This window comes from Haliotis cracherodii, unplaced genomic scaffold (assembly GCF_022045235.1).
Source record: "Haliotis cracherodii isolate W230 unplaced genomic scaffold, xgHalCrac1.p SCAF_10, whole genome shotgun sequence".
NCBI lineage: Eukaryota > Metazoa > Mollusca > Gastropoda > Lepetellida > Haliotidae > Haliotis > Haliotis cracherodii.
The window spans coordinates 58,353,421-58,366,809 of NW_027266265.1; the positions used below are offsets into that span (position 1 = coordinate 58,353,421).

At 42.2% G+C, this 13,389-nt stretch overlaps 1 protein-coding gene across 1 annotated transcript; it reads left to right on the top strand.

Annotated features, from left to right (window-relative positions):
- The first annotated feature begins 2,392 nt into the window (after positions 1-2,392).
- LOC139453934 (cytochrome P450 3A29-like) lies at positions 2,393-11,535 on the top strand. The gene is made up of 14 exons (XM_071235376.1): positions 2,393-2,466; positions 2,876-2,972; positions 3,412-3,464; positions 4,166-4,262; positions 4,832-4,960; positions 5,434-5,522; positions 5,743-5,894; positions 8,608-8,735; positions 8,845-8,920; positions 9,344-9,501; positions 9,791-9,879; positions 10,352-10,489; positions 10,882-11,032; positions 11,407-11,535. The coding sequence occupies exons 1-14, from the start codon at positions 2,393-2,395 to the stop codon at positions 11,533-11,535; spliced, it is 1,560 nt and encodes a 519-aa protein (XP_071091477.1).
- The last annotated feature ends 1,854 nt before the right edge of the window (positions 11,536-13,389 follow it).

Genomic DNA, 13,389 nt, shown 5'->3' on the forward strand with positions numbered 1-13,389 from the left:
ACGAAACAAATTACAATTACTTTTGCAAGAATAATATTAGATATTGTATACAAATATTTGATCACATGTATTTCCTTGTTAAGGCAATAAATACTACACTGTATAGTTAAAATTCAATTATTAAAACCTTCCGTCCCACACGATTTTAGATGTAAAAACTTATGCGAAACCTTTAAGGTTATTTTTACATATGTAGATTGATATAATTTAATGAAATGCGAAAATAAAGACTAAAGCATTGACACAAATGCGATGCAGAAAATATAACAGCGGAACTCTGCGCTTTATGAAAACTGTAACATTGAGCAAGGTGTCCAGGGTGAATACAAAGGGAAACCACTCTCAACTAGAGTTTGAACTAAGATTAGCTCTCCGTGAGTTATCAATAAGGACACGGTCATTACTGTAGCCTGCCGACACCTTCCGTTTTTATCCTTCCCAAATTATCGAAAAGCTATGTTGTTTCACACTTCTTCAGCATGGACTCGGATAGAGATATGTTGTAAGCTATCGACTCCACAGTTATGTGGATCGCTGTCGCGATTAAGAACATTTTTTACGTGAAATCCTTGATGCGTTCTTCCTGTTTTCGAAGTGTCAATTTGAATCACTCAGTTTTACAAAATGAAATGTCAATGTTTGAACGTAAAGCAGACTAATTGTTTGGCAAAATATCTATGGAAAAGTATGCCGCCATCTTGGATGAAGATAAAATAAACTTACGACAGGTATGGGGCTATCTTAGATTTACGACAATCTTAAGATATCTTAGGGCTACGATTGTTTAGAAAATATGCTACGATAGCCTACGATTTTCTTACGACAAATTTACGATAATGTTAGGGCTACGATCGTTTCGAAAATCTAGGCCCAGGTGTTCGCGCGAAACGTCAACGCAGGATGCATGTCTCGATTATCTGTCATTGGGCGTCAAAAGCAACAATAATAGTGAAATCAGTGATGACACCAGGTGCTCGCGAGAAGTGAGTGAGTCACCACTTTTGCGGCAAAAAATAATAAGTGTTTGTTTGTTGCATAAGGCCACAGCCATATAGCTTCTCTACTCTACGATTTAGCATATTCTAAGGTGGCAGCATGATTCATGATAGGAAGAATGTGCGACTTTAAGATGTCATTACAATAGTAGTATCTCGCTTAACACCCATACATTTGCACCCGGTTTGTTCTCCCAGTGCGAGAGATCTGAGCACCACCTAATTATGCTGCCATCGTTAAATCTTTCGGTCTCGTTTACAGTCGGTTGTCTTGATCGGGACCGAACACTTGTCACGAGCAACATCTTTGAACCCATCGGTTTGGTGATGTACATGTGACTACTGACGTCAGTGTCTTTGAGCCCATTGGTGTGGTGGATGTACATGTAACTGATGACGTCACTGGGCTTGAAAACATCGGTATGATGGATGTACATGTGACTGATGACGTCACTGTCTTTGAACCCATCGGTGTTGTGATGTACATGTTACTAATGACGTCGCTGTCTTTGAGCCCATCGGTGTGGTGACGTACATGTGACTAATGACATCCCTGTCTCTGAACTCATCGGTGTGGTGATGTACATGTGACTTATGACGTCACTGTCTTTGAACCCATCGGTGTGGTGACGTACATGTGACTAATGACATCCCTGTCTCTGAACTCATCGGTGTTGTGATGTACATGTAACTGATGACGTCACTGTCTTTGAACCCATCGGTGTGGTGACGTACATGTGACTAATGACATCCCTGTCTCTGAACTCATCGGTGTGGTGATGTACATGTGACTTATGACGTCACTGTCTTTGAACCCATCGGTGTCTTGATGTACATGTAACTGATGACGTCACTGTCTTTGAAACCATCGGTGTTGTGATGTACATTTGACTCATGACGTCACTGTCTTTGAACCCATCGGTGTGGTGGATGTACATGTAACTGATGACGTCACTGTCTTTGAACCCATCGGTGTGGTGACGTACATGTGACTAATGACGTCCCTGTCTCTGAACTCATCGGTGTGGTGACGTACATGTGACTAATGACATCCCTGTCCTTGAACCTATCGGTGTGATGGATGTACATGTGACTAATGACGTCCCTGTCCTTGAACCTATCGGTATGATGGATGTACATGTGACTAATGACGTCCCTGTCCTTGAACCTATCGGTGTGGTGGATGTACATGTAACTGATGACGTCCCTGTCTTCGAGCCCATCGGTGTGATGGATGTACATGTAACTGATGACGTCCCTCTCTTTGAAACCATCGGTGTGTTGGATGTACATGTGACTGACCACGTGACTCTCTCAATTCCTTATTTGGCAGCCACTTTAGGATATATAAACACGTGCGCGTTATCGAGGCGATGAAATCAGTCACTGTTCCTGGTATGGACATTCTACGCTGTTTGGGCATACCACCTGTTGTATGGTATGGAGCGAGCGTATGTTTGCTGATTTACCTGTGAGTATATTCCTGTTTGCAGAAAACTATAGCAATGGAAATTTGGTTCGATTTCTTGACCTTCTTCATATATATCCTAATCAATGCTAACAAATATTAAGTTTGTCTCTGTGTTTTACACCATGACTCGAAAGTGCCATTCATCGTGCCAGCTTGGAACAACATGCCTTGACGCGAACAGGAAAATATTTGTTTAGTTTAAGCGACTATTGCGGAATAACAAGAGATGTCCACACAACGGAAAAGACTATTATAGAAATCAGATTTAATCCTTCTTCATTATGATATAACTCGAGAATCCTATAAAGAATTCTCTTCTAGAAACTCATGAAAGAAAGTAAACGTGATGTCAGACAACAGCAAAATGTGGAATCTGTAGATTTGTAAACCCATGCATCCTTGTCTACAGGTACGGCAAATGGCGACTTCGCATGCTTCTCAACGCTGGGATACCGGGGCCATCTCCAACTATATTCCTTGGAAACTTGAAACAAATGTCTACATATGTAAAATATTTAGCATAAAGCTTCAAAAGTGTTGTAAAAGCGAGATTAAAAATAAGTGATAGCAGATCAGCTGCAGGATGTGTATCTACTAAATGTGGCATTTACTAGGTCGGTAAATAGAACAGTGTAACTGTTGATACTATTGTCGGCTCACAGAAGACCTATAGTGATGCACATCTCCTACCTTTACAAGTTCACTACAATACGCATGCACGGGTGCTGACAAACCAATAAGTCAAGGGCGAATCATGAAACAGGAACAACGGTCATAGAATTATGGTGAGCCCAGTTCCTGCAACGCTGCACAGTTCTAACAGAGTCAGTCCAAACTAGAGGCGTACTTAAATGTCTTCACGTCTATGGCTTCGTTCAGCTCTAGGAAACCCAATGTCAAGGAAATGAGTGATAACATATTACATTCTTGATTCTTCTCTAACAGGGCATTGTTGACTCACAACGCAGACACAGGAAAACCTACGGGAAGGTGTACGGGTGAGTCTAACAGCAAAGTAGAACTCCAAACCACACAGTGCCACCCCCCCCCCCCCCCCCCCCCCCCCCGTGCTGATGACTCCCTCTCCCATATTACACACATACACTCACAACATATAAAGGTGCACAAACTGCCATTCGTACAATGCCCCCCCCCCCCCCCAAATCCACCCCCACCCCCACCCCCTACACACATACACTCACTACATATAAAGATGCACAAACTGCCATTTCTACAACATCACACTGCTCCTAAACCCCATCCCTCCCCCTTCCCAACATACAAACATTCACTCGACACATTTAAAGATGCACAGCTTGACATTATACCATGTTGAACACGCTGATGTTTTAGTTTGCCCTGGTGATTTTGGTGCGTGGCAACTGTCGCTATTGTAAACTCAAGCAGCTTGACGGACATGACAATGGGAGATATGTGTAATGTTCGGGAGGATCGTGGTTCTAGACTTGTTTGGTTCGAAAAGTGAAATCAATTAATCTGTATTGGTTATGTACAGTCGTTCAGTCAAGTTATACCTGTGCGTATTACAGCTACTGACGTAGAGCGATGCTCATAATGTCAATCACATGATTTTCATATAACTGGAATACCGCTGATTGCGACGTTGAAGGTAAAAACAAAACAGATCGCAGCCATGTTACATTTATATGACTAATTGATTTCCCCTTTTGCTTTGTAGTCAGTACCTGGGCGCGCTGCCATACATTTTCGTGCATGATTTGGATATTTTGAAGGAAGTGTTAGTGAAGAACTTCGATAATTTCACAAATAGAATGGTAAGCATTGACGACAAGGGAAACAAAACTGCGTTTGAAATATTTACCTGTGAAGAATAATCGCCAAGCTATAGTTAAGGAGTGTCAGTCAATGAGCCGGTGTTCAGTAACGATAATTTCACACAGGGCTACATAGCTGTCACATAGTTACACTCACAGATAGACACACAGCAACACTCACAGATAGACACACAGCAACACTCACAGATAGACACACAGCAACACTCACAGATAGACACAAAGCTACACTCACAGATAGACACACAGCAACACTCACAGATAGACACACGGCTACATTAACAGATAGACACAAAGCTACACTCACAGATAGACAAACAGCAACACTCACAGATAGACACACGGCTACATTAACAGATAGACACACATCAACACTCACAGATAGACACACAGCAACACTCACAGATAGACACACATCAACACTCACAGATATAATATACAGCAACACTCACCTAAGACACACAGCACCACTCACAGATAGACAAGCAGCAACATTAACAGTTGGACACACGGATACAATCACAGATAAATGTGAAATATGTATATTTCAGGCCACGATGCAGTCTCTCAACATGAACCCGTACCCTTTAGACATGGCACTCATCTTTGCCAGGGATGATACATGGTTTCGACTACGCAATATCATGAGCCCTACCTTCACTGGGGCTAAAGTCAAGCATGTAAGTGTATCCCTGTATACCCACAAAGACAGAACATGTGTCGTGTTACGCGGGTAGATCATTCTTCGGAGCAGACCTACCAGTTACTCGATAATTCACGCACCAGTCGACTAACAAGGGGTTGATGAGGAATTGGTCTAACCTGACTGTTTGATAGGCAAGTGCCTTGGCGGCATGGAACGTTGCTCACACTATCAACCACTCGTCTTCTTAGCGGTTTACGTCTGTGAATGCCAAATTATCGCCATCATACTGATACGGGCAACGACACGGGCAACTGGTGGTCAGCTGGTGCACTCACACATTGACTTGTGAGGGGACATCCCTGTCAGTTGGATTAGACTGTTTCTTTTGTTGTTATATTTAAACTCCATGAGTTAAGTTGCTAATACTCACATGTCTTTAACCCCCTTTCAGAATATAGAAAAGACAATAGAACGAGGTAACGTACAGTTAGCATTGTATGATTACAGATGTTTGCTCACATTAACACAGCGGCAGAGTCACTGGCCAGGAACCTAGCCGAGGCTGCAACACACACAGACGCCAGCTACGTGAAAGAGTAGGTGATAAGTTGATGATAACATACGGAATGAACGCAGGGAGAAAGATCCGTAAGAGCGAGTGTATTGATCTTGTTATCTGGTGAAAGACATTTAGAATTAAATCCTTGTTTATCCTGGATGTGGGACGCGTTTTATGAAAATATAGAATTTAAAAATGATATCAGCATTTCATAATAATTTTCAATTTGTATTTTAATATCTATGCAAATATTTTAGATTTTTTGTAGCATTCGCCTTGGACACGATTGCCGGAACAGCTTTTGGAATTCAAATAGACTCTCAGATGGAATTTACCAACCCGTTTGTTGTCAATGCGAAGAAACTTTTTCCAACTACATTCTTCAATACTATTTGTTTGCTATTTTCTGGTAAGGAAAAGCATGGGTGTGTTTGGATTTTAAGGATTGGATATGTAATGGTAAGGTCTGAATTGCTTGGTACTGTAAATGTGCTCCTCAACCAAAACGTATTGTAAATACTTGTGAATCTGAACTGCGCAGTTTCAACTGAAATCCTTCTGACCAACCGTGCCTGTGTGGATGAATTGGCTTTCACGCCGCCGCGGTTACCAATTTGTCATCTGATATGGCGACGAGAAACACTAAGAAGTGGGTTCAGACATGGTTTTCATTGGTCTTCAGAATGGGGTTCATACATTGTCTCCATGTGGCGGACACTGGTTTTCAGAATTAGGTTCATACATTGTCACCATGTAGAGAACATTGGTCTTCAGAATGGGGTCAATGTCTCCATGTGGGGAACATTGGTCTCCAGAATGGGGTCTATGGCTCCATGTGGGGAACATTGGTCTTCAGAATGGGGTCCATGTCTCCATGTAGGGAACATTGGTCTTCAGAATGGGCTCCATGGCTCCATGTAGGGAACATTGGTCTTCAGAATGGGGTCAATGTCTCCATGTGGGGAACATTGGTCTCCAGAATGGGGTCTATGGCTCCATGTGGGGAACATTGGTCTTCAGAATGGGGTCCATGTCTCCATGTGGGGAACATTGGTCTTCAGAATGGGCTCCATGTCTCCATGTGGGGAACATTGGTCTTCAGAATGGGCTCCATGTCTCCATGTGGGGAACATTGGTCTTCAGAATGGGGTCCATGTCTCCATGTGGGGAACATTGGTCTTCAGAATGGGCTCCATGGCTCCATGTAGGGAACATTGGTCTTCAGAATGGGGTCCATGTCTCCATTTTGGGAACATTGGTCTTCAGAATGGGTTCCATGTGTCCATGTGGGGAACATTGGTCTTCAGAATGGGCTCCATGTCTCCATGTGGGGAACATTGGTCTTCAGAATGGGCTCCATGGCTCCATGTAGGGAACATTGGTCTTCAGAATGGGGTCAATGTCTCCATGTAGGGAACATTGGTCTCCAGAATGGGGTCTATGGCTCCATGTGGGGAACATTGGTCTTCAGAATGGGGTCCATGTCTCCATGTGGGGAACATTGGTCTTCAGAATGGGGTCAATGTCTCCATGTGGGGAACATTGGTCTCCAGAATGGGGTCTATGGCTCCATGTGGGGAACATTGGTCTTCAGAATGGGGTCCATGTCTCCATGTGGGGAACATTGGTCTTCAGAATGGGCTCCATGGCTCCATGTAGAGAACATTGGTCTTCAGAATGGGCTCCATGTCTCCATGTGGGGAACATTGGTCTTCAGAATGGGGTCCATGTCTCCATGTGGGGAACATTGGTCTTCAGAATGGGGTCTATGTCTCCATGTGGGGAACATTGGTCTTCAGAATGGGGTCAATGTCTCCATGTGGGGAACATTTGTCTTCAGAATGGGCCCCATGTCTCCATGTGGGTCTTCAGAATGGGGTCCTTGTCTCCATGTGGGGAACATTTGTCTTCAGAATGGGGCCAATGTCTCCATGTTGGGGGACATTGATTCACACATTGTCTCAATATTGGGAACATTGGTTTATAGTATGGGGTTCATGTTCCCCATGGCTTCAATGGGACGAGACATCGCGTTTACGACAAGGCTAATGGATAGACATTTTCAGCAGCAACTGTCACAGAGTCAGGGATTCCGCACTGACATTAACCAAATAACGGTGCTTTGATCTTAGCGATACAGCTGAATATGGCTAACGTTAAGGATAGGACAAGAACATGTACAAATATAGCAATCAAAACTAACACTTTTGCAAGCACTTTGTAATAATTACGAAAAACGTATTGTCAATGCATAGTATTATATTGTAATGCATTGTAGGCGTAGAGTCTGATACACGTAGGCAGACAATGAGTAAGTGAAAGTGTGGCTGCTGTTAGCAATATTCCAACAATATTACGGCAGACACAGTAATGGTTTTCACACATTGTGACCATGTGGAGAATCAAACTCAGGCCTTTGGGGTGACGAGGGAAAGCTTTCTGCACTTGACTACCTATAACCGGCCCTGGCGGACAGTGATGCCAGGAACTCTCTCCTATATGGATGTACGGAAAGCCCTCTTGTCTGAGGTGTACAGCCAGTGTGATGAACTGTGTCCCTTATCCCCAGAATACAAGGGCTGTAATTTCAAATGTCATTCAGTGGTAAAGTAAGATATGTGTAGATCCTTAATTGGACGTTCAGTGAAAACTCTTTCAGTGTATTCCGTGTAACACATTTTTGATTTACTGTTTTCGTAAAGTGTCAGTTTTTCCGTGTTGCAAAACGAACCTATTTCGTAAAAGTTTTTCTATACTTAATTATTAAATACCTACTTTGTATGCACATTGTGTGAAGGGCGGGTTCTACCGGTTGGACAGGACATGTACATGTTTACCCTTGGTTCCAACATCTGCTGTCATCACTGCTTTTCAGTGGTCAATTTCCACAGCCTTTTGCCCTTTACGCCAAACGGAATCTGTTTGGGTAGATAATCAAGACTGGATTTCCTCTTTCATTGACAATGTATATTTACAATATCGCAATGAAGACATACTAGATATATAGGCCATGTTCAATACGTCAGTATTTATGATATACAAGTATGTCAACATGATGCTAAAAGGCAACCGAAACCATTTCTCCATCCCGCCTTCTAATCCTGTTAACCCTCACTCTCCAGTGATGTTCCCTGCCATTAAACCTCTGCTCAAACTGTGTGGGGTCTACACATTCACCAGCAGTGCCGTCAACTTCTACAGAGAGATAGCTGAACGTATCATTGTACAGCGGAGACGGCTGCCTGATGAAGTAGGTGTTGTCATTTACTGTTGAAAGATGGCTTGTCTCTGTTATTTCCGTTGAGGACTGAACATGCATATAGTACTACACAAACTGAAGGCGATCGTTCCTGTTGTAGAAGAAGATGGATTTTCTGCAACTTCTGATTGACGCTGAGGACGACACGGCTGGACAAGGAAAGGCACATGCTAAACGTGAGTATACATGCTAAGGACATAATAATTTCATCATTACATATGTAAACATGTTTATTCATCACATAATATAGGCCACACGCCAGGTAACAAAGTCACCATTTTGAGTGAGGAAATATAGCATTACAACAGAGATTGCCGCAATGACATTGTCAGATATACACATAATGACCATGGCTTGATCACGGTTTCAGCTGAACATAAGTAAACATGCATCAAATATTCTGATGTTTTCATAGATTCCGATTCGTATCATATAGGCTGTTACCCATCTGCAGTTCCATGCTAGCCAAGGTTCCTACACTATATACTGCATACTGTTTCAAATTTACTTCCTTGTTGATATTCATCATTCTACCGTAATCTAATTGATGTCTACATCTTCCCGACGACTAACAGGATTGTGTCGTGTCTGTGTTAAAGGTTTGTCGTCAGATGAAATCTGTGCTCAGGTTTGTCTCTTCTTCGGGGCTGGCTTCGAGGCAGTCTCCACGTCCCTCCAGTTCATGGCCTATGTCCTGGCTACTCATCCAACTGTTCAGAGAAAACTTGTGGAGGCAATCGACTCAGAGATTGGTGATGTATGAGAATTTTCGAGTTTTCGGCAGAATTTTCGTAACCTATTTCATGCGGCTCACCACCCTAGCATTAAACATTATCAGCTTATTTGTCAGACCTGCAGGTAACTTTATTTGATTTGCCTTAGTTTATTAAAGTACAGGTATATATAAGACGGTATCACTGAAAACCATGTTTAATGCTACGCCAGAACCCAAACATTGTGGTCATAACCCTCCACAAGCATACCGAGGAGACTGACCCTTCTCACTGAAGGTGCACCACACTCAGTTGCATGTACCTCTGTTGCAGGAGGAGCCGACCTATGACAACATACAGAAGATAGAGTATCTTGAACACTTCATCCGGGAAACGCTCCGCCTCTACCCTTCAGTACCCCTGTAACTTGTATTGTTCTTGTTGAGTACATTTTACAAACGCTTCATTTAGGTTTTTGCTATTTTAGTTTCTATTTCATAAACTCTGTCATGATATCAAACATTAATAGAACAGGCAAAACACATCCATTCATGATACACAGAAAGATTAAAGATGAGAAATGACTTAACACAAATACAACATTCTTGCTGAGTGAAAATTCTAACCAGTCTGTAAGAAGGCCTGTGAAGAATAGTATTAAGTATGTGGTTTATAACTGAATAGCTTTATCATTTAAACACCCATGAGCCTCGCTCTGTTGTACATAAATACACACATTTCTCCTTAACGTTTCATGTTTTGTTCCAACAACAATGACTTCTGTTCTGTTATTCATCATATACACATGTTTCATTTACTCCCAACATTTGATATTTAGTTCAATCTTGTCACGACTGGTTGAGGAAATAACTATATCTGATGTTTTTGTCTCAGGATAGCCAGGGGAACTGCAAACACGGTGGAAATCAAGGGCTACACTTTCCCTAAAGGTTCCGTGGTTGTAGTCCCTACCCTGGAGATTCACAGAGACCCAGAATATTTTGATCATCCAGATTCGTTTGATCCTGATCGGTAGGTGCACAATAGGCAGTTGTCTCAAGATAAGGATAATTGTACTTAAACTGATAGAATTGGATTTTCAAGACTTTCTGTTCCGGTTAAAGAGGCAAATCATAGCAAAGGAAGCAGAACAGTAGTAGTAGTAGTAGCAGTAGCTGTAGTAGTAGTTGTTGTAGGAGATCTAGTAATAGTAGTAGTATTAGTGGTAGCTGTAGTAACAGAAATAGTTGTAGTAGTAGTAGTAACAGTAGTGTTGGAAGTAGATGCAGTACTAAAAGTATCAGTAGTGGAAGCAGGAGGAGGAGGAGTGGTAGGGGTTGAGTTGGCGCAAGCGGAAGTTCGTGCCAATAAGGTGTATCACCACTAATAAGGTGATTCAGAATCCGGATTTGTTATTACTTCAGATGGAAAGAGACTATTTATCCTCTGTCGTGGCTTCCTTTTGGCTACGGTCCACGCCAGTGTATCGCAATGAGACTGGCCATGATTGAGATGAAGATTGGGCTGATCCATGTCCTTAGAAGGGTGAAGTTTGCCAGACTGCCTGACACTCCTGTAAGTACCTGAACCCCTCGATTGAGTCAGGCCCTGAACCCCTCGATTGAGAGCGTAATAGGCTCCTAATCAATATTGTACTGCACTCGCAGATGAGCAGAATGTTTGACCACTGCATCTCTCCTTACCAAACGCCAAACTGGAGGCAAGACATCCACACACCCTTTAAGCAGAATGCAGATACTCACATCCTCACCTGAGCACACAAACCAAGACGTACACGCAGACACGCCCTAACCTATGATAGCGTGTCCAGTACATACGATAGGACATGTGTGGTGACTAACATGGTAAGTCGTGATAGGTCTACGGTTAAACCATTATCGCAGGGTAACAGATGTGACACATATATACCTGTGTACCCTTTGTTACAGGCAGTGATTGAATTCAACCCACAAGCTTACGGTCGGCTGGCTCCAAAGGAGGACATCAGACTTAAGATTGAACCCCGGAGAGGTCGCATGAATAACGCCAGTGTCTCGTGCAGCTCACTGAACAGTTAAAGATACGTATGCACTTCCTGGTTATGAAGAGTTACTGTCCTGGTGTAATGTGGCCTAATCGGAGCAACCTGGCTTCAGACACCAGAATCAACTTATCCAGTGGAAAGGGAATTTTAATAAATGAAAACATACAAGAACTGTTCTTGATTTGTATCGATGCTTTAGGCTACTCATATCTAATTAGAGAACTGGAGTCATACATTTTCTAGATTAACATTAAACTGAAACTCAACAGTTTGACTTTGGATACTGTTCAACCAACCATGTATTCTCAACACACATATTGTGTAGCTTTGTTTGTGTTAGTTATGGCCGCACTCATCAACCAAGTCAGGGGACCTGACAACCCGATACCGTTACAATCTCCTCTTATGACAAGAATGAAGACGAACACTTACCCGGATCTTCGAGGGATTCTTTCGTAGGTAACAAGGTGACATATATCGACATCATGGCTTCACTTGGGATTGTCCGTCAATGCTCTATCGATAACAAGGACACTTATATTGACATATACAGAATATAATAAATATGTAGCCCAACAGATATGTGGAACAAATAGATTTGCATGGGTCTTGACACATTCAAAATCAGTTTATTTATAACACAATCAAAATCAACAATCAAAAACAACAAAATGTCTGTTATGAAGCCATCAATTTTGGCTTTCCTCCTCGGCCCACAGTAAGTTGACATGGGGGTGATATATACTCAGAGTATTTTTTGAGGAATCAGGCACTTAATAACAGATAAAAGTATTTTAAAAAACGTCGCATTTTCAACTTTCAAGAGTTCAAATCAGTTGCATTAGGAATGAACCATTTTACACCCACATTGACTGTTACCTGGTATGTATTGCAGGTCCATTGGCTGAACTACTGTCTGTGTTACTTAGATGCTCCTTCAATAATGGCGCTTCGTAACAATATTCAAACTGGCTTACCACACCAAGCTGTATGACAAACGGGATGATTTTGATATTCCATTCTCCCTTTCATGTCGAGCAATGACCCATCAGCTTCAGCTCTTGGTGTCTAGATCTCATTACAGTTAAATTTCATGGGAAGACACAACTAAGCTTTTTATTCAAGGTTTCACCATCAAAGGTCTGGTTAAGTTATTGCAGGAATTTGGGTACATGCATTCAGATGAATTTACTAAATGGAACATGTCGCTTGTCACCATGGTGTGCGATGCTATCCCATTTTATGATCTTTATTAGGAGTTTTTATGGACCATTACCAAAGGGTTCTTTCTTTTTTAATGAACGCAGTGTGACTAGGGTCGTTCTGGTAGGCAGGATGTTTACTTTTATCGCCAACAAATGGTGTCATCACTGATTTTCAGTGATCCATTCATGTAATCACTGGTTTGATTTTAAGCCCATATTGGACATCGATTATTTACATTTACCAGATGCGAGCGCATGTTTGATGTAGATAAACAAATGCTTGTCGCGAACAAGGGAGACAATCATATACTGAAACTGTGTCACCCAATACACATAAAGCCGAAATAATGATTCAGAAACTGATGTGTGACACTGGAAATGCCAGAAAAGAAGATCACTGCTAGATAGGTGTTGTCACCAAGGATGAATTCTGTGCGAAACTGACCTGCTTCTTACAACATCCCGTATTGAAGTCTTCACGTCTGTCTTCTCTTGAAGTGTTATGCCCACACATATGACCTACAGGTACATACGTCAGTCGTCTAACCATATTAATTAATGAATCTGTTCGGTTCGTGCAATAGCTACTGTCTTGCTCTAGAATTAGACTTGTAAAAGCTAACATTGCCTTTGTGGGGATTCCGGCCCAGAATGGTACCCAAGGACCTCATGGTTGTCACAGG

Bases quoted from the DNA above. Each gene is read 5' to 3' on its own strand.
- LOC139453934 (XM_071235376.1), top strand. From the start codon at position 2,393: ATGGACATTCTACGCTGTTTGGGCATACCACCTGTTGTATGGTATGGA. The intron at 2,467-2,875 runs GTGAGTATATTC...CCTTGTCTACAG, and splicing joins GTATGTTTGCTGATTTACCT to GTACGGCAAATGGCGACTTC. The intron at 5,523-5,742 runs GTAGGTGATAAG...CAAATATTTTAG, and splicing joins GACGCCAGCTACGTGAAAGA to ATTTTTTGTAGCATTCGCCT.